This window comes from Staurois parvus, unplaced genomic scaffold, assembly GCF_062004578.1.
Source record: "Staurois parvus isolate SC_StPar_1 unplaced genomic scaffold, SC_StPar_1.0 ptg000061l, whole genome shotgun sequence".
Classification (NCBI taxonomy): Eukaryota; Metazoa; Chordata; class Amphibia; order Anura; family Ranidae; genus Staurois; species Staurois parvus.
In genome coordinates, this window is record NW_028317857.1 from 3,314,935 (window position 1) to 3,341,331 (window position 26,397).

Below are 26,397 nucleotides of genomic sequence, written 5' to 3' on the forward strand. Positions count from 1 at the left end.
GGTCATGTTAGAGGAAATACTGGAATACTAGTTAATACCAGTGTGCAAAGGAATATTTGCTTCGTAAGAATGAATTACGTCTAATGTTGGATGGCCCACGTGTGTGGATATTATGTAAAATTATTAATTTAGTTTTTTACATCTTAGAATGGAGTGCTTCGAGATCGTGCAGAATTTTAAAAGGTGCCTAGACTGAAAAAAAAGGTTAAGAAACACTGGTCTAAGTGACGGGGAAGAAATGCTGCCAAAACGTTACACCTTGGTTTTTAGGTTTCTTACTATATTTGCATATTGCTGACCTATGTATTGCTTTAAAACAATGCCAGTAGTCTTGAGAGGGCAAATATACAGCGAATTAAAATATCTATTATCTTGGCTTCACATCTTGATACCAGGAAGCTTTCTATTTAATCTTTATTTCCATGTTTCCGTACAGCCATACTTCTCCACTTCAAATAGCTTTTTGTGGTTTCCCTAATGCTCACTGACAACTGAGGGAGTAATTTTGAGGGTTTGTTTGTTGTACCGACAGCTTTACTAGCACTGGAAAGTTTTAAAGCCCTTTGGCAATAGTTGTAATATGCAGCACATGGAGATAATTGTATTTTGACAGACGACTTTGCCAGCACACAAAATACCAGAACTGTTCTTGACAGGATATAGGCGCTGTTTGGCTGTCAATTTTACACCTGGCTCCTTTTTTAATTCAGGGCTTTCAGGTGAGCCACTATTTCTCTCTGTGTGTGTCAAGCTTTAGTACCTGGTGTGATAATTGTGCGCACAGATATGGACAATGACAATCATATTTTGGATCATACTCTGCAAATATAATTCTCACTCCAAATCAGTCACCCTCCCTTTTTTTGAATGGCATGTGGTGTGTGTGTGTGTATGCTGGGGTCACAAGAGCATCGGGCACAGCTGGATACGCTTCATGGTTGTAAACCCAATTAGCTGGTTCCATGATGTCTGTCAGACCCTTGCCTTGGCCTGGTTGTAAAGCTATAAACCAGTCAGTCACTGGACATGAAAGCATTCCAGAGTGGCAGTAAAACATACATCCCACTTGAAACCACGTTTTCATACAATTTCATAAATCCCATCAGGAACAAGGTACAATAAAACAAAGCATATATTCAGATAGGTCAGTTTAATACGAGTCACCTGATACCTTACACCCCTAGATAACATCTACCAGAGAGTAGAAAGCGATATCTTGTTATCCGTCACAGCCGGATATGTCATACTTGGTGTCTCGACGTTCAGAATATCATTCTGCATATTAACCTGCCAGTGGCTAGGCTGCTGCATGCACCTATGGAAGGTTAATGAGCATGGTATAAACTTGGGAGGGACTTTGGGTCATAGTCTGGGTCTCCGTCTAAACCCCCCCTCCCCAAATGAGGCAATTGGCCCTTGGCTTCAGTAGACACCCCCTGCTGGGACACTAAAAAAGCTGTCATGCCTGGAGAGAGAGGTATGAAGAGATTCTCCCTTTTAACATCAGGAACCAACTTCAGGAGAAAAGGTACCCTTTTGTTCAGGACACTTGAATTATGCTTATACCAGGACTTCTGCAAGTATTCTACCCTCTTAAACTTATTTCTTTTATCTCTCTGTTGTGGTATTGCTCTCTCTATTTAGATATGTATTGGTTACATCTTTTCCGTAAATATTTTTATTGCACCATTTTGACCTTTTTAATAATAAATTATATTTTCTGAAAAGTGTTTCTAAAGCTCTTTAATGCAAACTAAGAAGCCCTGTCTCTGAACAGTGCTACTGTGTGTTTTAAAACCTCTGGATACATCTATCTGGGGTGACAGTGTGTATACAGACGCTTATTCAAACATCATAGTGTTACTGCTGAGATTTGCTCCTTCTCTTTAAAAAGGTGGTGGTGACAGTGTGAAGGGTTAATTGCATAATTAACCTGACCCAGTAACAATTGCTCTCAGGCGGCTGGCACATAGATTGTGGTCCAATGACCTGGAAAATCTCTGCAGGGTGCAGCTGAGAGTGGCATTGTTACGCAAGTGGCAGAGCCATTTTAGATTGGGTAGTGTTTCGGTCACAAGTTGGTGAGAAGGACTGGGGTCTGACGCCGTGCCCCCGTCACACCTGGGAATCTCGTTTTAAAATGAAAAGTATAGCCAAAGCTGTTTTGGATATACAGTGGATATAAAAAGTTTACACACCCCTGTTAAAATGTCAGGTTTCAGTGATGTAATCAAATGAGTCAAAGATAAATCATTTCAGAACTTTTTCCATCTTTAATGTAACCAATAAACTATACAACTCCATTGAACAACTAGCTGAAATCTTTTAGGTGGAGGGAAATAAAAAAACTAAAATACTATGGTTGCAGAAGTGTGCACACCCTTAAACTAATCCTTTGTTGAAGCACCTTTTGATTTGATTCCAGCACTCAGTCTTTTTGGGTATGAGTCTATCAGCATGGCACATCTTGACTTGGCAATATTTTCCCACTCTTCCTTACAAAAACACTCCAAATCTGTCAGATTGCGAGGGCATCTCCTGTGCACAGCCCTCTTCAGATCACCCCACAGATATTCGATCAGATTCAGGCTTGGGCTATGACTGGGCCATTCCAAAACTTGAATCTTCTTCTGGTGAAGCCATTTCTTTGGTTATTTGGATGTATGCTTTGGGTCGTTGTCATGCTGAAAGATGAAGTTCCTCTTCATGTTCATCTTTCTAGCAGAAGCCTGAAGGTTTTGTGCCAATATTGACTGGTATTTGGAACTGTTCATAATTCCCTCTAGCTTCACTAAGGCCCCAGTTCCAGCTGAATAAAATCAGCCCCAAAGCATGATGCTGCCCCCACCATGCTTCACTGTGGGTATGGTGTTCTTTTGATGATGTGCCTTGTTGTTTGTGTGCCAAACATATCTTTTGGAATTATGGCAAAAAAGTTCAACCTTGGTTTTATCAGACTATAACACATTTTCCCACCTGCTTTTGGGAGACTTCAGATACGTTTTTGCAAAATTTAGCTGGGCTTGGAAGTTTTTCTTCGTAAGAAATAGCTTCCGCCTTGCCACTCTACCCCATAGCCCAGACATATGAAGAATATGGGAGATTGCTGTCACATGTACCACACAGCCAGTACTTGTCAGATATTCATGCTGCTCCTTTAATGTTGCTGTAAGCCTCTGGGCAGCCTCCCAGACCAGTTTTCTTCTTGTATTTTCATCAATTTTGGAGGGACGTCCAGTTCTTGGTAATGTCACTCTTGCGCCATATTTTCTTCACTTGATGATGACTGTCTTCTCTGTGTTCCATGGTATATCTAATGCCTTGGAAATTCTTTTGTACCCTTCCCCTGACTGATACCTTTTAACAATGAGATCCCTCTGATACTTTGGAAGCTCTCTTCGGACCATGGCTTTTGCTGTAGGATGCGACTAAGAAAATGTCAGGAAAGACCTACTAGAGCAGCTGTGCTTTATTTGGGGTTAATCAGAGGCACTTTAAAAGATGGCAGGTGTGTACTGACTCCTATTTAACATGATTGTGATTGCCTAATTCTGCACACAACTACATCCCCTGTTATAAGAGGGTGTTATACAACTACATTATTTTAGTTTTTATGTTTACGTCCCCCCCCTAAAAGATTTCAATTTGTTTTCCAATTGGTGGAAAAGTTCTGAAATGATTTATCTTTATCTCATTTTTTATATCACAGAAACCTGACATTTTAACAAGGCTGTGTAGACTTTTTATATCCACTGTACTTCTGTGGATCACAGGAGTGCATTTAGCCCACTGTCGGCTGACGTCACAGAGCCGGTCCAGGCTCTGGAAAGATCCAGACTTTAATGCCGGGATCCACCCAGATGCCTGGACTGGCAGTTGGCGCAGCCTCTCAGCTCTCCACTGAGAGCCTGAACCAGCCGCTCCTGTCCCCTCTGCAGCCCAGCACTTCAGTGAACAGTGGAGGGGCAGAGCAGAGAGACGGTGACTGACAGTCACCACTCTCTGCTCACTGAAGACTGAGAACTGAGTGATCAGCAATCTTTAATCGCTCAGTTCTCAGTCTTAGAGGTGGCAGGGGACAGATGTGGCATCAGACCAATATTGCATCCAACTAGGTGAGTATTTGTGTTTGTTTGTTTTTTAAAGCCATACTTATCTTTTAAGATATGATGGCTAAGATACACTGAAAGAGAAGCATATATGAATATATCTGTGTGTAAATTGAGTCTTGAGGTTATGGAGGTATAAATAGGTTGTCCTATTTTTGGTGTATGTTGGGGTTTTCATACTGGATTCTTTTAATCTCAGATGTAATGAGGGTCGTATTGGAAAACAGTGCGAATGCAGCACAGAGCAAGTCAGCAGTGAAGACATGGATGCTCAGTGTAGAAAGGAGAATAGCTCAGAGATCTGCAGTAACAATGGAGACTGTATCTGTGGCCAGTGTATATGTAAGAAGAGGGAAAATCCTAACGAGCTCTACTCTGGAAAATACTGTGAATGCGACAATTTCAGTTGTGACCGATCCAACGGATTGATTTGTGGAGGTGAGTTCAACACTAACTCTAGGAAAGAACAACCCTAGATGTCTAAATTGGTTTTAAACCCAAAATCAAAAAAGTAATTTATTGCAGCTTACCAATCCTTAAAAGCGGTAGTTGCATTTTTTTCTTTTCCTCCCAGTAACATTTAAGGCTAGGTTCACACCTATGCAGCTTGTGTTTGATGTTTCTGCAGTGCTTTTTGCACATGCGTTTTTGATTCGTTTTGCGTTTTTTTTCCAACTTGTTGCTGGGCAGAATAAAACATAAAATGCAAAACGCATCAACAATACGTCAAAAACACACTACATGCATTTGTGCAGCGTTTCCATTGAGGTCTATTGAACCAAAATGCAACATTTTGCATTTAAAAAAGTCGCTGACCCTTTCCGAAAAAGCACCGGGTGAAAATGCGGAGATGTGAATGTGTCCCATAGGAAATCATGTTAAATTGACTGTAGTGCATTTCTGCAAAGCTTAGGTGTGAACCTAGACTAAGACCAGGCTTCTTCTGACACTTTTTGTTTACATGTAAAAATCAGTCTTTTTTGCTAGAAAATTTACTTAGAACCCCCAAACATTATATTTTTTAAATTTAAGCAGAGAGCCTAGAGAATAAAATCTTGGGTGTTGTAATTTTTTATGTCACGCGGTATTTGTGCAGCGGGTTTTCAAACGCAAGTTTAAAAATATTTTTTTACATTTTTACACTGTCCCGTTAATTTTTATTTTAACACTTTTATTGTTATCACAGGAAATATAAATATACCCTGTGATAGCAATAGGCAGTGTCGGATACTCTTTACTGAGAGATCTGTCCCCCAGATCTCTCCTCTGCCCTTAAATGCTTCATATACCAAGATCAGTAGGATCTGATACTTTTTTCAAACTACTAAGGGTTTGTTTGGAACCGCAAAACCTGAAGTGATGAAATGCTCATTGCTTCTGCTTTCTGAGATCATAGAGATGATCAGAGCCATTCTGGTCTACGATCAGCTCTATGGTCATCCAGCAGAACTGCCAGTTGCATTCTCCTGTTGCCCGCTGGGGCGGGAGAGCTGACCGCTGCAGGCATCATCCCAGTATAACCAATCCAGCCATGTAGGGGGACGTCACTGGCCCACAAGTGCTGTGTCCCCTCTTGTTAGAGGGTCAGCAGAGACAGTCTCCCTTTGCACAGCAGCTTTGTTAGTCTGGGGAGAGCGTCCTAGCAAATATAGAAAAACTTGAATAAAAAAATAAAGTTGAAGTCCAGGTAACACTTTATTACGCAGTTGCAGCAAAAAAATTTTCTGTTTTGTTTGTTTTTTATATTTCAATGGAGATAGACTTTAACCTTCAGGTTGTACTGCCTCCTACAGGGGAATTGGATACTTGCAACAAAAAACTGTGGGCAACCCAGGATAAACCCTCCTACTACCAGCATGTCTCCGTTTTTTCCTATTGTCCCAGGAGGATGTATACCTTTTCTTTAGCTCTGCTGTTCTAGTCTATGCTGTATTTGCTAGCACTTTTTTCATAAATCAAGTCTTCATTGCTAGTGGAGATTTGTTTTGCTTCAGTTGCAGCTATCTGGTGCAGGTAGCCTAATTAACAAATGTCTAGTTAACTAATGTCATCTGCTAGGTCAAATTTTGCATGATGTGTGTGCTTCGCTGCCATATAGCATTGAGAAAGCATCACCCCAAATGCTGCTCCTGCTTGCAGGAAGCCATGTGGAGCTTTGATCTTTGATCCATTCCTGCTACTCACCTACAGTGACTTTGTTCACCTCTGGCTAATCAACCTTCGCTTGCTACTAGCCATCTGGGTTTTGTGAGTACCTGAGGTCTTGTCTGTTTTATTGAGCTTATACGTATATTGCCTTACTGCCATATGGTAGCCAGTGTTAATTTTGACATTAAATTTTGATATCGTTTTAGCCATAGTCTTTTGACTAAAATGCCATTTTTGTTTTAGTCGTATTTAATTCGCTAAAATCTCCAGTAGATTAGCTGATAGAGGAAGAGTCTGATGAAGGAGGCGTAGTTCTGCCCCTGAAATGGTTCCTGATTGACTACTAGCACCCAGACTTTTGACAGCTCCATCTGACAGTTCTTCCAAGGTTCCTGAGGCAGCTCTGTGACAGCTTTTCTGAATTTTACCACCGGCATCTACTGCCTCTCCATTATCCCAGTGGCTCCAGTCGGGACTATTACCACTACTAACAGCTTCACATTGAGCAAATCCTATGTCTGTTTCACACTGAAGTGAGTGAGAAAATAAAATCTTGCGGCTCTATTGGAAACCTCTCTCTCCTTCCCTTACTATAAAAAAGTTCCTCCCTCACATTTTAGTTCCATTTTCATTTTCGGCCTTCACATTTGAGTTTCGTTTTTGTTTAGCCCTGATTTTTGTCAAAGTTTTCTTCGATTGATGAAAATTTTAATTGATTTTCGGCACTGAAAACATGCCTCTGCCAAAAATTATAATGAAAATACTTTTGTCGATGAAATTTACACTGGTGTTAGCAACATGTTTGATCCTAGACATGCGGCATGGCAGGGGTCAGAGCAGTCTGATCTTGCTTAACTTTGAGCAATTTGGCTGTCTCTGCAGTGTGGGACCATCCATGGAGAGTCCTCCAATCCAGACAACATAGAATATCAGTGAGGTACCAGATATCTTGCAAGGGGGGTAGACTTCATCCTATACTGAGTAGAACTTCACATTCCAGTCTTGTCAGAGCTCAGCTTGTTTGTCCATTGCTTCTTGTGTGTTTTTTTAATCCTAGAATATTAAATATAATATTTACCACTGCACTTAGATTGGCTCCTCCTGTTTTCTTCTTTCCTGTCGATGCCACATATCGACCTCCTGGCCTCCATGCTCAACATCAAACTGGAAAGGTTTGTTTCAAATTACAGGGATCCTCTAGTAGAAGCAGTTGATGCTCTGGTGGCTCTGTGGAATCAGTACCCTTTGACATTTGTCTGTACTACTCCCAATGACAACCAATGTGGTAGGCTTACTTGTAAGACAGCTGGCATGTGTTCCATGGGTACTGCCAGATCAGCAGAAGCATCTGACTGATTTGCCTTCCTATTTCATGGTTGCTGGCTTTAAAACACTTGTCATGCGCCCTATAGCAAAAGTACTGCTTACAGGGTGGCAGGGCTGCACAAAATCACGTATATATATATATATATATATATATATATATATGTGATTTGCATTTTTGGGTAGGGGGCGTGCGCGCTACCCTACCAGCGCTGCTGTTGGCAGCTGGGTATGTCAATCACTGGGTCCCAGCTGGCAACTACCGGTTGACACTCCGTGATCATTGGCAAAGCTGACAGGGGAGAGCACAGCAGAGAGATACAAAGCAGCATGTCTCCCAAGTAAAACAGCACAGAATGTAAAACACACACAGCACACAGTTAACCCTTTGATTACCCCAGATGTTAACCCCTTCCTGCCCAGTGACATTAGTACACTGTCAGTGCTTTTTATTAGCGCTGATCACTTTAGTGTCACTAGGGATGTCATTGGCAGTTAGTCAGTTCCACCCAGTGTCAGAATGCCCACCGCAGTCCTGCTATAAGTTGCTGATCACCGCCATTACCAGTATGACAAATAATTAAATAAAAATTCCACTATATATACAGTGGGGCAAACAAGTATTTAGTCAGCCACCAATTGTGCAAGTTCTCCTACTTAAAAAGATGAGAGAGGCCTGTAATTGGCATCATAGGTAGACCTCAACTATGAGAGACAAAATGAGAAAAACAATCCAGACAATCACATTGGCTGATTTGGAAAGAATTTATTTGCAAATTATGGTGGAAAATAAGTATTTGGTCAATATCAAAAGTTCATCTCAATACTTTGTTATATATCCTTTGTTGGCAATGACAGAGGTCAAACGTTTCCTGTAAGTCTTCACAAGGTTGGCACACACTGTTGCTGGTATGTTGGCCCATTCCTCCATGCAGATCTCCTCTAGAGCAGTGATGTTTTGGGGCTGTCGCTGGGCAACACGGACTTTCAACTCCCTCCAAAGGTTTTCTATGGGGTTGAGATCTGGAGACTGGCTAGGCCACTCCAGGACCTTGAAATGCTTCTTACGAAGCCACTCCTTCGTTGCCCCGGTGGTATGTTTGGGATCATTATCATGTTGGAAGACCCAGCCACGTTTCATCTTCGATGCCCTTGCTGATGGAAGGAGGTTTGCACTCAAAATGTCACAATACATGGCCCCATTCATTCTGTCCTGTACATGGATCAGTCGTCCTGGTCCCTTTGCGGAGAAACAGCCCCAAAGCATGATGTTGCCACCCCCATGCTTCACAGTAGGTATGGTGTTCTTTGGATGCAACTCAGCATTCTCTCTCCTCCAAAAACGACGAGTTGTGTTTCTACCAAACAGTTCTATTTTGGTTTCATCTGACCATATGACATTCTCCCATTCCTCTTCTGGATCATCCAAAATGCTCTCTAGCAAACTTCAGACAGGCCCGGACATATACTGGCTTAAGTCCCTGGCGGCGTAGTGTGTTACTGATGGTAGCCTTTGTTACGTTGGTCCCAGCTCTCTGCAGGTCATTCATTAGGTCCCCCCGTGTGGTCCTGGGATTTTTGCTCACTGTTCTTGTGATCATTTTGACACCACAGGGTGAGATCTCGCGTGGAGCCCCAGATCGAGGGAGATTATCAGTGGTCTTGTATGTCTTCCATTTTCTAATTATTGCTCCCACAGTTGATTTGTTCACACCAATCTGCTTGCCTATTGCAGATTCAGTCTTCCCAGCCTGGTGCAGGTCTACAATTTTGTTTCTTGTGTCCTTCGACAGCTCTTTGGTCTTCACCATAGTGGAGTTTGGAGTGTGACTGTTTGAGGTTGTGGACAGGTGTCTTTTATACTGATAACAAGTTCAAACAGGTGCCACTGATACAGGTAATGAGTGCAGGACAGAGGAGCCTCTTAAAGAAGAAGGTACAGGTCTGTGAGAGCCAGAAATCTTTCTTGTTTGTAGGTGACCAAATACTTATTTTCCACCATAATTTGCAAATAAATTCTTTCCAAATCAGCCAATGTGCTTGTCTGCATTTTTTTTTCTCATTTGTCTCTCATAGTTGAGGTCTACCTATGATACCAATTACAGGCCTCTCTCATCTTTTTAAGTGGGAGAACTTGCACAATTGGTGGCTGACTAAATACTTTTTTGCCACACTGTACCGCCATTTGTAGACACTATAATTTTCTTGTACACCAATTAATATACATAATGAGATTTTTTTAGCAAAGACATGTAGCAGAATACATTTTAGCCTAAATTTATGAAGAAATTTGATTTTTTTACATTTCTTTATTAGATATGTTTTATAGCAAAAAGTCAAAAATATTGTTTTTTCAAAAGTATTGATCTTTTCCTGTTTATAGCGCAAAAAATAGAAAACACACAGGTGATCAAATACCACCAAAAGAAAGCTCTATTTGTGGGGGGAAAAATTACATCAATTTCATTTATGTACAGTGATGCATGACAGCGCAATTGTCAGTTAAAATATTGCAAAAAATGGCCTGGTCAGGAAGGGGGGTAAATCCTCTGGAGGGCAAGTGGTTAATGACATGGCTGCTGAAGCCCAGGTTCTGAGGGATAGGGCATCTCTAAGTCAGTGATATATGCAATATTAAAACCTAGGAAGTCTAATTCCTTCAAGGTCTATCGTTAGACATAGAAGGCATACATCAGGTGGTGTGAGACGATTCTTCAAACTTCCACCTCAGGTGTTTCTCCATGGTATTATTCCTCCCCTTCCTGCAGCTTGGCCTACACCCGTGTTAGGCTCTCAGCACTATCAAGGGTCAGATTTCTGCCCTTTCTAGTCTGTTTCAGAGACTGTTGGCCTCTCACTCTTTGATTAAGACCTTTGTACAGGGTGTCTCTTGTAACGTCCACATCAGTTTCTCCTGTGACTCTGTGAGATCTGAATTTGGTTCACTCTGTGCCTCAGTAACCTCTGGTGTTAACCCATTAGACATTTCTCTTTGTACTCTCAGCCACAAGGTGGTGTTTCCTATAGCCATCACCTAAGTAATGCGAGTGTTTAAATTGGTGGCCTCATCCTGCAAGGAACATCTCTCAGCCACTGCTTCTGTCAGACTGAATTTCCTTTCTGTCATCCCAGATGCACCCTGAAAGGGTGCATGACTTCTCACTCTACACCATCTCTAGATGGTCAGACAGACCATGATCCAAGCATATGGTCTCAAGGATGGGGTTCCATCTTTTTCTGTCAATGCCGATGTATCATGTCAATATTTCAGCCTGATCTGAAACCAGCTTTGGATGCAAGATCTTTAGGCTTGAGCTGCAGGTATCCCCCAGTTCTGTTTTTTTCCTTCGGCCTATTAGTGTTGTCTGCTCCTCAGTTGGGCTGTTTTTGGGCTTTCGGAAAGTTAAAGACTTTTATATCTCTCAATGGACAAGATGGAAAATGGGATTTTTGTTCTCGCTATAAATTCTTTTCTTTAAAACCATTCAGGAATATAGGTCCAACCCTTCTGGTTATGATTATGCTCTTAGTACTGCCTTGCCACCAAATTTATACATGTTGGTAGTAGGAAAGGGTATCCTGTACTGGCCTAATTTTTTTCTCATTTTCTAGTGTATAATCCATTTGTAGTCAGCAGTATAACCTCAATGGACTCCAAGAAAAGGATTTTATGGTGAGTGCAAAAATCCTGTTCATGCTCTAGGGTGGAAATTGAACAGTCCTAGACCTTTAAGAGCATGCTTTGTTTTATAGTTGTTGTTTCATAAAGACCCTGCTACCTGACAGCCTGTCGATAAGGCAATCTGCTATTTGACTTGTGGTTCAAGATGTAGAGATGCACTTCGTAAAAATGTATTCTTCTGAACAAGCAGTAACAATCACAGATAGCAGCTTACATGCAAAATTGTTTTCTAATTACAAAGTGGTGGTTAAAATAGTTACGATTATGGTAGTTTTGAAACTGCAATCTAACTTAAACATGTCTTTTATTACAGGTAATGGAGTCTGCAAATGCAGAGTTTGTGAGTGTTTCTTCAATTTTTCTGGTAGTGCTTGTGATTGCACAGAAGATACCTCAACATGCATGGCATCTAATGGTCAGCTATGTAATGGAAGAGGAACTTGTGAATGTGGAAGGTGTAAATGTACAGACCCCAAATTCCAGGGACAGACGTGTGAGTTGTGCCAGACTTGTCTTGGTGTTTGCGCAGAACACAAGTGAGTATTAAGAAGGAACAAATTTCCTCTGTGTAGGAAATGTCAAAATGAATTTTAGTTCAGCTAAATCATTGTTACCCTGTATGGGTGTTGCTAATAACACCATGCACATATCTAAACCTTTTTAGTGACAACATCTCAACTTGCCTGCAATCACATACTTCTCTGTGGCTTTCACCTCCACTATTGACTATAATGACACCACAGTACTGTAGCTGTACCTATTTCCAGCATTGATGTCACCACCAGGTTATGTCCCCTATACATAAATTTTGGATTCACAATGTTCTGTTTAAAGTGAGGAACCTAGGCTCTAGAAATGCACAGCCATGCTTTTATGTCAAACACAACAGGCTGACAGAGGAGGGTTCCTCACTTTTAACATCCACATTTCAACTCTGATTCTTAGTGCACACCATAGTAGAATGACAAACAAATTCTGGTATTTTGTCCGATAGCATATTTTCCTTTTTATTTCTCTTCATGAGTTATTTTAACAGAGATTGTTATTAAAATGTGCTTTTTGCTAATGCCTGTTTTGTTTTTCTTTCTTTTTTTATCCAGAGAATGTGTTCAGTGCAGAGCATTCAATAACGGAGAGAAACAAGAACGGTGTGATAGCCAGTGTTCACATTTCAACCTTACTATGGTGGACAGCCGTGACAAGTTACCTCAACCAGGACAGGAAGACGCTCTCACACACTGCAAAGAAAAAGATGTAGATAATTGCTGGTCCTACTATACCTACTCTGTAAATTCTAAGTCTGAGGTTCATGTGCATGTTGTGAGAGACCCAGGTAATGCATTCTTGGCAAATACTATTTTTTCCAGTGGCCCCATATAAAGTTGGCAGCTAATGAGGATGCATCTACTGATTTCCTGTTTTAGAGTGTCCCAGTGGCCCTGAAATCGTTCCCATCGTTGCTGGTGTGGTGGCTGGAATTGTACTTATTGGACTGGCATTGTTGCTTATATGGAAGCTTCTCATAATTATTCAGGACAGAAGAGAGTTTGCCAAATTTGAAAAGGAGAAAATTAATTCAAAATGGGACACTGTAAGTATTCTATGCCGTGAGGAGGGAAACAAGGTTGCTATTGTATTGCAGACAGTACATGTTGTCAGTTTTCTGGTTAACAACTTTCCCTGTTCAAACTGTAATGGTGTAGCACAGACAATGTTGTGTCTTCTAAATGTAGCCAGGTGCTGGACTACAGAAACATGTAGGAGGAGGCATTCCCCTCTTTACATTAAGTTTACATTCACTTTCTACTGAGATACTGATGTTATGCTGCACCATTTATCTCTAGGCCAGCAGGGGAATAACTAAAGCCAAACAACCGCATAGACTTCAGTGCATAGGCTTCAATTGTAGTCTGAATGGGCAGTCATGTAATATAGGAACCGACTTTCTGAACTACAGATTCAAGTGTGACCTGTGCAGGAGTTAGCAAAGGGTTTTTTTTTATTAAACTGCCTGGGACTTGGCACAGAGGAAAGCAAGGAGAGCACATCTGTTGTAGGCTGGCAAACTGGTGAGAGGCCAGAATGGTGGGAATCAAGCCTGAGACCAAAGGGGAGACACCTGTACCTATACTGCTTGCAGGTTAACTGAGACTGTCATTAAGTGTACTGATGCTCTTAAAGGGTCCCAACAATAGCCAGCAGAAGAACATCTCAAAAGACTTCCCCTCCTGTGAGACTTATTCTGCAAACCCCTTTGTTCCCCTGTCCCCCTCTGCTACCAATCCTCTTTTCTTTTGGACAGTGATTACCCAGTCAGTCTAGGACTAGCATCACCACCATAAATGAGCTCTGTCGGTATAGTTCCAGCACTTGGTAGATTAAACTTTATTATTGCTTGGGGCTAAGACTCTTGAGAAGTTTGAGGCACAGAATGGACAACCCATCTTATCCAGCGACTCCTATGGAGTCGTGATACATGTGAGATTCTGTTCTGAGTGCCAGTAATCTGGATAACAAGGCAAAAGAAGTTGACATGAAGCGTGTTGCAGCTGTTGAATGGTGCCAAGAGCAAAATGGCTGACTAGAATTGAGTGGATGGAAGAACAGATCCGACAAGCACTGGTGACATTCTCTGGTCCCCTGTCAATGGATGTTCATTCTTGATACAAAGACAAATCAAAGTAAGTCCAACCCACATTTACATTCTGATAGAGTGGAAGAGAGGGATTCCTGGTAGTTTCAAGGTGTTAAGCTTCAGTTACAGATGAACTCAAAGTTTGTCTGATGGAAATGAGAATGCCAAATCAAAATCCAGAAAATCTGGGCGGGCTGTCTCAGCACCTATGGCATCACCTACCTCCATTTTCGCTGACATTGGGAAGTTGCGGGCCAATTATGGGTACAGGAAGCTGTGGTTCTTTTCTAGAAAGACCCCACCCCCTTGGGGGAAGACATCTTTGATACCTAGATTGATCAAGCCGTACAAGCAGTCAAAGAGTGGAAAGTAGCCAAACAACCAAAAGAGACAGAAAATAGTTGAGAGCCTATGGGCACCACCCTCAGACGTTATCTGGAACCTGAAGCGAGACAAACTGGGCTGCGCTGCAACTGAATGCTTAGAGGTCCTCTGAAAAATTTATAGAAGAGTGGAGAGCTGTGCAGTGCTGATTTACATCTATGATCACACTTATCAATAAGAGGGAAAGAAGCTGTCAGTCATCATAAAGGGTGGGATGGAGGTAGAGGCTACAAGTAAGACATTACCAATTTTAAAAACTCCTGAAAGGTGCATAACCTCTATATTAAATCATGTTCAAACATAAAGCAAGGGATCAGAGCGACCGACTGACCTATTGCAAAATGATGAAGACAGTTACGGAGGAGGAAGCTTTGATCGCTGCCAAGACTCAGAAGTCTGAAAAGACAAAGGGACACAAGCAAGGCCCTGCAGCCTATATCACCCAAGCTAGTATCAGTGCACAGACTTATGTTAAGGCTGAGGCCTCCCCATCTATTGAGGCCCTAACTTAAGCCATAACCCAGATGGCCCAGTCCCAAGCTACTTTGCAACAAACTTTCTGTGAAAACTGTTGGGTAAGTAATGCAGACTCATGCGGTATGCAGAAATCACTTACTGATATGCAAACGGTAGTGACTGCTTTGACTTCAAGAAGAAAGACTGGAAAAGAGATTGAAGTTGACAGAGTGATGCCTTCATCAGAAAGAATGTGCTACAGATGTGGAGAGACTGGGCACCTCAAAGTACAATGCTTGAGTGGAAGAACTCCACCAGACACTACTGAGGAAGTTTGAAGAAGCTACAAAAGCTGTTATGCAAAAGTTTTGAAAATACTACAGAAGCTGCTGCACAGAAAGCTGGCAGGAAACTTCAGAGGGTTCCAGCAAAGGAATAAACCAGACGTCCACCTACAACAGTCATTCCAGGTTTAAAGACACAAGGAAACAAACAGTACCGAGGGCCTTCCTTTCTGTTTCTGAGCAGCAAGCCAACTCACCTTCTTTGGCATCAGGCTTTCAGTGTCATGAGGGCAATGCACACCTATCTCCCAGAACCTGCTTTGAAGTTACTCGGTAAGCTAGTGGGACCAACACCCATAATACCAGTTCAAGTAAAAGGTTTCTGTACCCAAGTTCTGCTGGACACAGGGGCAAAGTAACCCTGTTGTATCAAGGCTTCTGTGACAAACAACTAAAACACCTAATGTTACAAAAGTTGGAAGACCTGGAGATTTGGGGTATTGGAACACAGAAGTTCCCATATGAAGGGGTACTTCTGAATTAAACTGACTTTCGGTCCTTCTGCAGTTGGGAAAAAAGACATTCGATACCTTAGCAGTCGTTTGTCCTCACAATTTAAAGGAAGGCATTTCCTGTTTCAAGGAGGCCACATATTGAGCTAATTCCCTCAGTGCCATCTGCATGGCTGACTATGGTGAAGGGTATAAGGCCTGGGGCTATACTTTTTTGCAACTGCCACAGTTGCTTCTGCATCTTCTTGTTCTTGGGCAACCACATCCACCACAATGTCATGAAAAAAGGCAGCTGGTTGTGCCCTGATTGGCTCTTGCAGGGCTTTCTCTACTGGGACAGTTTTCATTCCTACTGTGAACTGGTGCCTCAGCAGGTCTGGAGTGGTAATATCCACACACCCTTTCACATCCTTCTTTTCTAGGTGCTTCCAGAGATTCTGGAGGGCTGACGTAAAGTGGGTGAAACTCATCTTCCTGCTGTCTCCTGACAAAGAATCACCTTCTCAGCTTTGGAACTGTTACATTCTTTCCAAACAGGCCCTCCAAATGTGGCACAGGCTGTTCCAGTGTGGCTTGTTCCTCTTCCGGTAGCTCCATTACCGCCCAGTGGGTGTCATCCCCTAATGCATTAATAGCCAGCTCCATGATCAGTGAGCAAGAATCTGATATAGGTGAGCAGCCCTTTCTAGTCTCTCCTGCCACTCAGCCAGGGAATATTTGAGCCTTTAAACTTAGACACTAGAGCCAGGGCTGAGCCTAACGGTGCCATGATGGAGCCAGCTCCTACTTTCGCAACCTCTGCAAGAAGGGAAATATCCTGCCGACTGCTGCCAAGTGTGGGTGGGTGTAGTGCAGTGCGGTGGCAGTAATCACACTGAGTCCAATTGCAAATAACTAAACTTGAGGTAATGGCCCAAAGTCACAAACAGTCCATGGAAAGACACCCGCCTGGGAACATCCACAGTTCTGTTCGGTGATGTGAAGCGGAACAGATTGCATCTCAAATTGTGGAATGTGGCCTGGCGAGTCCGTGCCCAGCTGGGAGGATTTCTTGAGAGGATAGTGTGTCCCTTTCCTATCCCTACACGTCTAGAACCTTTCCCTACTGCTATTCACCGACAGACGGGTAATCTCTCCCTGCACTGTTCAGTCACAAAATGCACGTCAAACTTGGGAGTCAGGATCATAAATAGACTCTTCCTAACCCAAGTTGGCATCCAGAGTGACATGGGGCAGCGATGTACAACCAAATCACTTCCCAGTGACCCAGGAAACCAAAGAGGAGTAAGTTCCTCCTGACTTCCTTTCCCTCTGAAAAGCGCCACCTGCAGTGGAGAAAAGAGACTGCATCTGCCTACATGCTTCCCTCTGTATTTACTGTTTTATTGATATATTTTGCATAATATACTAAGGCCTTGCCTTAATGCTTGCCTCTCTCACTCTCTTTCTAGGGTGAAAACCCCATCTACAAGAGTGCGGTAACAACAGTGGTGAATCCTGAATATGAGGGAAGATAAATGTGATGACTTTTATGTATGGTCTGCCAATCTGTATGCAATGTAGTATCTTTGCTTTTGTTCTGAACCCACCACCGATATCTGATGGGTGGATCTGCAGTGATTTACTGAAACATCACAGTCTTTGAAATTCAAATTTTCAAATTGTACAGTTTATGTAGAAAAAAAATCATTTATATCAGGTTTTCAAGAAAATGTAACTTGGGCTGTAATTACAAGGTTTGCCGATGCAAGTATTATACTTCCACTTCACAAGGAAAATTGGGGTTGGAATTTACATACTAGCCAATATTGATGTGATGCATACCTCAGACTTCAGCGTGATCAGCAAGTTTTGGACGGTGTAATGTAGAGGTTAGAGTTTGTAAGACATATAATGCAGAGAAAAAACATGCCGCGCTAATACAAATATGTATATCATCATAAAGCAATTCTGTGAAGTACAACAATTGAGAAAGATAAAAGTGAAGACAAATCAATATACAAAATGATATTGTATACAGTACTAACGATAGTGTTATAAAAATAACAAAACAGGTCAATTTACGGTACAATAGTGAAAAAAGTCCCATTAAGATTATCAGTGACAAAAAACAATGCGCAAAGATGAAAGGGGTTCAATTGAACAGCACAGCCATGACCCACTGAATCAGAGACGTCATAAAGCACTTAAGGTGGTGTAACCATCCGGGAACACATGAACCCAGGATCTTGCTGCCTCTCCTTACTACACAACTTGGTCTCACAATTCACAGAATCATATAAGGAGATATAAAAAAGAACCAGATGCTTCATGTTGCGTAAAACCATACAAAAAGTTTATCAAAATAAATAAAAACTACTCGTATGTTAAAATCAACATAGCCCTTTGTATGACAGAATACACCTGAAAATATGTGGGGATCCCTTCTTCGTCCGTTCATGCGATCATGGTGACTTTACGGTGTCAGATCCACCCTACAAGTTGTCACAACTGACATCATCATTGGCTCAGAGACGAAAATAAAACACACCACACATTAAATACTGAACAGGGCAATGGAAAGCAAGGAAGTGACAGACAAGGAAATGAGGAAGGTTCACAAACACAACTGTTGGCATTGCTAAACCACCTCAGCTTTTATTGCCTGGCTGTCTTGCTGACCCTGGAACAAGTATACAAGGTCACTGGCACAATAATGAAGCCAGGGGATGGGCAAGATGGGAAGTTTGCATTTTCAGAAGGATATAAAAGGTTTGTTTTTTAAAAGACAAGTAAACTTACTGTAAAAGTACTTCCTTCCTTAGACCTCTTGATCTATTTGGTACAATAACTTCCACCCCAGCTTCATGTTTAACATTTATCAAGATATCTGCAATCTGTCCCAAGCAGCAGCTTTACCTATGGTGGTCGAATACAAATCTTTTCAAACTCACCCACATTAAAAAATTAAAAATCAATATTTAAAATATGGTTATATATCTTTTTAATCTATTAGTTTACAGAACACAGTCTCATGGTGGCCTGAGTTTGCCTAATTTGTTATCTTTCAGCAAGATTGACCCAATTAATATAATTACATGATCCTTCTTCAGATATCCCCTGGATTCCCAATGGCATCCTTCCTTGGTGATGCTACTTTCCCAGGAGCATACTCACTCAGATCTTCCTGCTCCCATTGGAATGCACACAACTGGACTACTTTACATTCACTCATGGTAGGATCACACTCTACCTCTTTTAGTCATTTGCAACAAATGCACGACTTCCCTGCATCTGAGTGTTATAAATATTTACAAATCCAACACTTCTATAGTTCCAATTACTCCTTAATTTGAAGCCGTTCTCCATATTTGATCAGAAATGTCCCATCTCCCCTAGGAATAAGGGTATGATTTCCGCATTTTATGTTTACCTTAATAGTACCCAGAATCCAGATAAATCTGCCACGTTGGCTCAATGAGAAACAGAAACAGAACTAGATCTATCCACATCTGACTGGTTGGATATGCTACCCAACTTACATAAATGTACGCACTCTTTAAACGTCCGAGAAAAAGCTATTAAGCTTCATACTAGATGGTGACTGGAGACGAGAGGTGGATGGGATTATGCAGGCAAAAATTTGAGTTCACACTGTATATGAATATGATTAAGTCCATAAAATATGGGCACGTGTCTTCATTACTCTCCACAGATGATTTAAAGGGGTACCCTACGGTGTTGATCTGTATTTTATCATGGAGGCCATTACCTTTTGGTGATGGACCACCTGTTTTTTTTTTTTGCTGCATTTTACCGACCTCCACTGGCAGAGAGAGTTGTAGTATGTAGTAGTATAGTAAACCCCTCTTACTGGTAAATCGTTTGTATCTCAACATTAGACGTACGCTATCAGGTGTTATATATTGTGCCAACATTAGGTTTGTCATGAGCATGACTGATATATTTTTTTTCCGTTTGTTATTGATACTGGAATTTTCTATGGGTTTTTTGTCTTTCTCCACTTTTTTACATGAGCTTGAATGTAATATCTCGTATTGTACTGAAACCATTTGATATAGTAATCTTCTGGATACGTACATTGATGTGTAACCCTTATGCTCTGTTTGTATTTTTGATTTATTCCTGAACTTAATAAAATTGTAAAAAAAATTTTTTCCCCCTTTGTAATTGAGGGTAAAACAATTGTTAATGCCTGAACACAATTTTGGAACTTCAACGTGTTAGTAAAACTGTACATATCATCATTACTACTTTGTGTATCCAGTTGGATTTTACCTTGTTTATACCTTGTTTCAGGACAGATTGGGCTTTTTTTTAATTATCAAAGGAAAACTGGACCAAAATAGTAAAAAATACAGAGGTAGCCTTAACAGAGACTGCTTACTGTGATAGCCAATCAGAGGCTATCACAGCGATCAGGTGATGGTAACTAGGTGTCCTGGGACCCAATCATTAGTACGAGACCCAGGACTCTCAGTGAAAGCCCGATCTCTGTGCTGAGAGCATGCTGTGCAGCTCGCTCCCAGCACAAAGACAGGTATGCATATGTTTGTGAATAACTCCTGCGCTATCAATTCAAGACTATTAAAGCGGAGCTCCACCCAAAAGGGGACGTTCCACTATAAAGACTGGTCCACTGCTCCCTATTAAGGATTGGCACCTTTTGGGAGCAGGGGAGAGCGGGTACCCGAAATTGACAAGTACCCTCTCCCACTTCCGCTGCGATCGCCTAGGCAATCGGAAGCAGAGATTGTCCTCCCCCCCTCCCTCCCCATAGTCCTCTGGGACATGTGAAAGGTCCCAGAAGACTACGGGACCATTCAGGAAGCGCAGTGCTACTTGTGCATGCACAGTGGGCACCCGGCTATGAAGCATCTGAGGATTTTCTGATAAGAACCACTCGCTATACACTTTTGATGAACTGTCACTTATGTCACTATACTGACACAGTCTAACACTTGATGTTCACAAAGGTATGCATATATTCAGCCTCATGGATAAATACCCTTTTCCATGTGACCACAATATATGTGTACACAAGGTGCCATGGGGTTAATCAAGCCAGTTTCAAGAAATTGCATTCTAGCACTTTCTACTATGGAGTTACACTCACCTTTAATTATATACCGCACTGGATCTCCTCTACAGAATGCAAACAACAACACTTCGTGGGTCAAATCTTAGTGTTAGAGTATATTACCCCCACATTTCATATTCCTGATATGTGTCTGTTGCAGCATGTACTTGTGCTAATAAAAATCCTGTTCTCTTTGTTTTGCTTCTTTTGTGTGAAATACCTGGTGATCCTGCCAGTTCCCCTGCTTTCCTATTTCAAACTGCCCACGCTAGGCATGAGCACACATCCTTCCCAGGATGGTCAGTTTTCTGGCTGTGCTGGGATCACAGCCTGCCTGTGGTCTAGTAGCCAAGACTTGTATTGACACTCTCCCTGCACTGCCATTCATTAGGAAGATCAACATGCTGCTGTTTCTTTACTAGACATGTGCACGGTGGAAATTTTTGTTTTGTGTCGGATTTATTTGTTTATTGAAACATTTTGTTTTGTCATATTTCTTATATTGAACCGTTTTGTTTTCAGAATTCGTTTTGTATTTTTGGCATTAATTTTGTATATTCATTGGTCCTGGTGTACTCTAAAACTTTTGCAGTTTTCCTAAAGATTGCTATATATTCAATATATCATCTAATCAGATGGATTTGAATTGGAAGGATTCAATATTTTTGGACGCTAGTTCAACCCACCATGGGTTGATTGGACAATATTGACTGGCGTCATGTGCATCTGAGTTAACAAATGAAACAAAATTTGGATCCATTTGTTGTTCGAATCAGAATTTTCCCTCCAAAATTGAAAATGGAATCTATTTCCCCATGGGCCCAAACTACTGTCGCATCATGTGACGTCATTTGAATTAAACGCATGAAACAAATGCATTAGTTAATTTTGTTATAACTTTTTTTTTTATTCATTGACATTCGTTACTATGTCCATTTGGAGATTCACATACATCCAAATGTCCAAAAATGAAATTTTCTTCAGAAAAATGAATCGTAATTAAACAGAACGCACATACCTATTCTCTACTACAGCACTCCAAACCACTTATGCAGCTGAGAACAGAGATTATGCTGTCACTTATAGAAAAAGAAAAGCCCCATCTCATCACTTGAGCCCCACCTTGGTCCAGCGACATGCACGAGAACTTCGGCTCTCTCTCCTTTTTGGCTGAGACAGCAGCAGGATCCCACTACTGTCAATTACAGTCAGTGAGCCAATGAGGAGAGAGCAGGGCAGGGTCGAGCCACGCTCTGAGTGTGAATAAGCAGATGGAGCAGCGTCTCGTTAGCGAGCCTGCTCGGGTGTCCCCATAGCAAGCTGCTTGCTCTGGGGGCACTCTGCAGAATATGATGTACAAAACAAAGTACCATGTGGATAATATAAAATACAGGTCCCAGTTTCTGTTGGTCATTAAAAACTTACAGAGACCAGTCCCTTGTGGTTAGTATAATGTACAGTACCCAGTCCTTTGCAGTCAGAACTATGAAGAGAGTCCAGAACCTGGCGGTCAGTGTAATGTCCCAGGTGATCTACAATATTTGTTCTGAGTGGAACCTGTCCTGTTAAATCGCTGTATGGTCTTGGGCACTGTGCTGCAGCTCAGTTTCAGGGTCTTGGCAAACTTCTTATAGCCTAAGCCATCTTTATGTAGAGCAACAATTCTTTTTTTCAGAACCTCAGAGAGTTCTTTGCCATGAGGTGCCATGTTGAACTTCCAGTGACCAGTATGAAAGAGTGAGAGCGATAACACCAAATTATAATGTAAAGAACCCAATTCCATGTTGTGAATGCAATGGACAGAACCCCATTCCTTTGTGATAAGTATAATGTACAGAGCACTTTCCTTGTTGACTTGTGTAATTTACAAAACCCAGTCCCTACTTACCAGTATAATGTATAAAGCCCAGTAAATTGTGGTTAGTATATTGTATATAATCCAGAGTTCGGTAGTCAATATAATGTACAGAGGCTAGTCCCTCATGGTCAGTACAGTGTACAGAACCCATTCCGTGGTGTGCAGTAAAGTATACAAATCCCAGTCCTTGATGGTCAGTATTATGTAAAGAGTCATGTCCCTGGTAGCCATTGTAATGAACAGAGCCCTGTCCTTGGAGGTCAGCATACAGTATTTGGACACAGGCACAAGTTTAGATTTTTTCAGGTATTTACCAAAACATATTCAAGTTATAGTTATATAATGGATATGGGCTGAAAGTGCACACTCTCAGGTTTAATATGAGGGTATGTACATCCAAATTGGAGGAAGGGATTAGGAATTGCAGCTCTTAAAATAAGCCTTCCCCCGTTTTTCAAGGGACCAAAAGTAATTGGACAAATGAATATAATCATAAATAAAATGTTCATTTTTAATATTTTGTTGAGAATCCTTTACTAGCAATAATGACCTGAAGTCTGGAACCCATGGACATTACCAAAGACTGGGTTTCCTCCTTTCCGATGCTTTGCCAGGCTCTAACTACAGCTTTCTTCAGTTGTTCTTTGTGGGTCTTTCAGCCTTTAGTTCGGACATGTAGGGTGGAGTCTAATGATGTCACTTCTGGTCATGCCCAAACTGGCATGAGTGATGTGGGGAACCATTTTGATTGATGGCTATGATATGCTTTTGATTCATTACTTTTCTGAGTGAATTTTTTATTTGAATAAAGTGTTGACATTTTATGGGGTTGCACTATGATCTACCCTCTTTATTTTTGATCATATACACCTTAATCCCACTGGATATCCGAGAGCATGTTCCCTTAAAGGGCCAGAACTAATGCAGTAGCTACTAAGGATCGGCAGTGGATAAGCAGAATTTGGCTTCATCCCTAAGTGTGTATGACCTATTTGTTAGGTCAGGGAAGAAGGTGAGTGCATGGTGCACCTACCCGGTGATGAGAAACACCACAATATAGTCGGCACGGTGGAATATATGTTCACTATAATTCGAAGTTACATATAATTTGTTTAATGTGAGTGGAACTATAACACATTTAATTTTTGGTTATATAAAATGGTGTTGCACTATGTTATGTTTTTGCTTTATTTTGCACGGATCTGGAGTTTAAAGAAGCATCATATGTGGAAGGAACATGTCACGGATCAGAAATTTGGAGACACATTTTCCTTATATAGTGAGTTTTTGGCCTAATATAATCTATAGGTCAATGGTCAAGGTGAGCAGGAGCGGGGCCACAACTCAAGCACAGTGTTGATTATTGCTGGATGATAACACAACATATACTGGATTGGACGTTTATTATAGGGGGAAATAAAAATGTTTCTTGGACTGTCACGTTGTGTTTGTAATGCTTATGGTTCTATTTATGATGAGATAGCGCACCACATTTTTTTCATTTATTTAATTTTGAGTGTGAGTGCAGCAATCTTCTTCCCTGATATTATTACTATAGTTGGAACATAGCAGCACATAGGTCTTTACTATTTATAGTGGTAAAAAGTAATAAAGACATTCCTAACACCATACATTATACATGCTGTATACTGCTTGTATACAGTGTTAGTAAACCACAGAATAGTACTTTTACAATATAGTTGTATTCCCCATATAAGCACTATTCACATATCCAAATAGATGTAATGATATCAAACAGAATACAGCAAAGATATTTGCTACACTGCTTATTTCCTATCTATATCTTAAAAGAATACAAACATCTACATCACCTCTACATCTACAAACATCTACAGCACACCACCCAACTGCCTCTCATTTGGAGGGGCTGTCATTTTTTAGGAACCAAATCCCTCTGTCCCATCTTGCTCCCCAGTTGTCCCTCTATTTGTTCTGATGTCTATAACTCTATAAAATACAGTAATGTACAATTCAACTAACAAAAATGTTATTGTACACTAGACTTTTCTACCAACATCTAAATTACTGATATATTGCAACAATTTTTTGAAAAGCCAGCATAAACGAAAAGTAATTCCAATAAAAATCACTTGTGGGTTTCCCTAAGCATTTTTCATGGTTGGTGTAGTTAGTGGTTCAGTAGGGGGTGTGACCTTTTCCTACATAGTTTGTCCTGAACAGTGTCCCTATTTCTCATCTCAGAAAGTTAGGAGGTATAGACCGTGCCACTTAGTCATATAGCAGCTGATGTTCATAAATACATACATGCAGGAATAAAAGACAACTCTGTGAATCTTGTAACCACCCACACTTAAGCCAGCCATACATGGATTGAAAATAGGCTGGTTCAACAGGGACCGGACAAGATTTAATCAATGTATGGTCAGGCTGATTGTACCCAAGTCATTCCATTGATCGATTTGGGTACAACCAGCCTGTCAGACAATTTTACATTCGACTACTGCCAGCAGCTTTAGCAGCATCATTGTGTTCTGCCCACTGGGAAGGCTGCACCAACCCCCCCCAGCACAACACAATAGAGCTTTGGCAGACATACCCCCATCAACACTGACTGTGTTGAAAGGGAATTGAGGATTTTCTTTATTTCAACCCGTGGTGAAAGAAAAGAAAATCGAATTGTCTGTGGGCTGCCTTGTGGACCTCTAAATGCTAGGAGGTCAGTTGGTCCTTTAACAGCTGTCAGATTGGTGTCCTTCAATCAACACTTCATAATCCAACTCCTTTTTGCTTCCTATTATAAATGCCATAAATAAAGCAGATTCAAACTACTCACCTTAGATCCTAAGTACATTGGCTCTTTAAAATCTCCCAGGCAATTGCCCTCCCTTTAAATCTCTTAATGTCATTCTCCACATTAAAACCCCAATAAAGCAGAGACGGATATAGTGCTCATTGTTTCTCAAAAGTTTTTTAAAACCAGTGCAAAACACTCACAATAAAACTTGAAGTGCTTTACAGCGCTTAGTGTAATCTTTCATTCATCCTCCTACTTGCAAGCATGTCCCAGCTCTGTATGTCGCTACACACATCTCCCGAAGATAGCTCTGCCTTGCGTGTTAAGTCCAATTGACTTCAGCAGCCTCACAAATTAAAATATGACATCCTTACAGCAAAGTTATTTGCTGATTATTATCTATATCCAAAAAAATACATGCAGGTACATAAGCCTACCTCCCAACTGTGCCTTATTTCAAAGGATTGTCCTTGTTTAGGAGTCGAATCCCTCTATCCCTCCTTGCTCCTCGGTTGTCTCTAAACTTGTTCTGATTTCTAGGACTCTAAAATAATGTACAAATTAAATATTAAAATGTTATTGTTTACAAGACTTTTCATACAACATCTAAATTATTAAAATATTGAAATATTGTTTTTTAAAAACCAGCATAAATGAAAAATAATGATGAAAAAAATAAATTTCTGGGTTTTCCTAAGCATATTTACATATTACTTTTTCATATCCTTACCAGACCTTTATCCAAGCACGCAGCCCTGCAGGTCAGGAAGAGAGGGGGGGCCACATGCCTTCAAAAATGTGTTGGGGTGCTTTGGGGCAGGGGGGCTCCCCCCTCCAATGCAGCTTGTCCTCATATTGATGGGGACAAGGGTGTCTTCCTCACAATGACTAAAGATAGTTAATTTAGAGGTTGCAAAATAAATTACTGTATCACCCAAAATATGGCTTCCATTCAGTAGCCCAAAGAGGCATACAAAAAAGAAGGGTTTGTGAAAAGAAATTCACAGGAAAAGCGGCTACACTATGAACAGAATGTGATACTCAGAAAAAATTCCAAAAATAATGCTTATTACATATAAATATTTGACATATGGGCAGTCGCCCTGGTTACCATCACCTCAGTATGAGACAATATACACACAGACCTAAA

General features: G+C 41.1%; 1 protein-coding gene across 1 annotated transcript in view; it reads left to right on the forward strand.

Annotated features, from left to right (window-relative positions):
- The window catches only part of LOC149469734 (integrin beta-1-A-like), a 34,121-nt gene extending 14,419 nt beyond the window's left edge, over nt 1-19,702 (forward strand). The window contains exons 9-13 of the mRNA XM_089668693.1: nt 4,309-4,547; nt 11,576-11,798; nt 12,363-12,595; nt 12,687-12,853; nt 16,985-19,702. Coding sequence (XP_089524819.1) covers nt 4,309-4,547; nt 11,576-11,798; nt 12,363-12,595; nt 12,687-12,853; nt 16,985-17,050 — 928 coding nt within the window. The 3' untranslated portion in view covers nt 17,051-19,702. The remainder of the gene's footprint in view (nt 1-4,308; nt 4,548-11,575; nt 11,799-12,362; nt 12,596-12,686; nt 12,854-16,984) is intronic.
- The last annotated feature ends 6,695 nt before the right edge of the window (nt 19,703-26,397 follow it).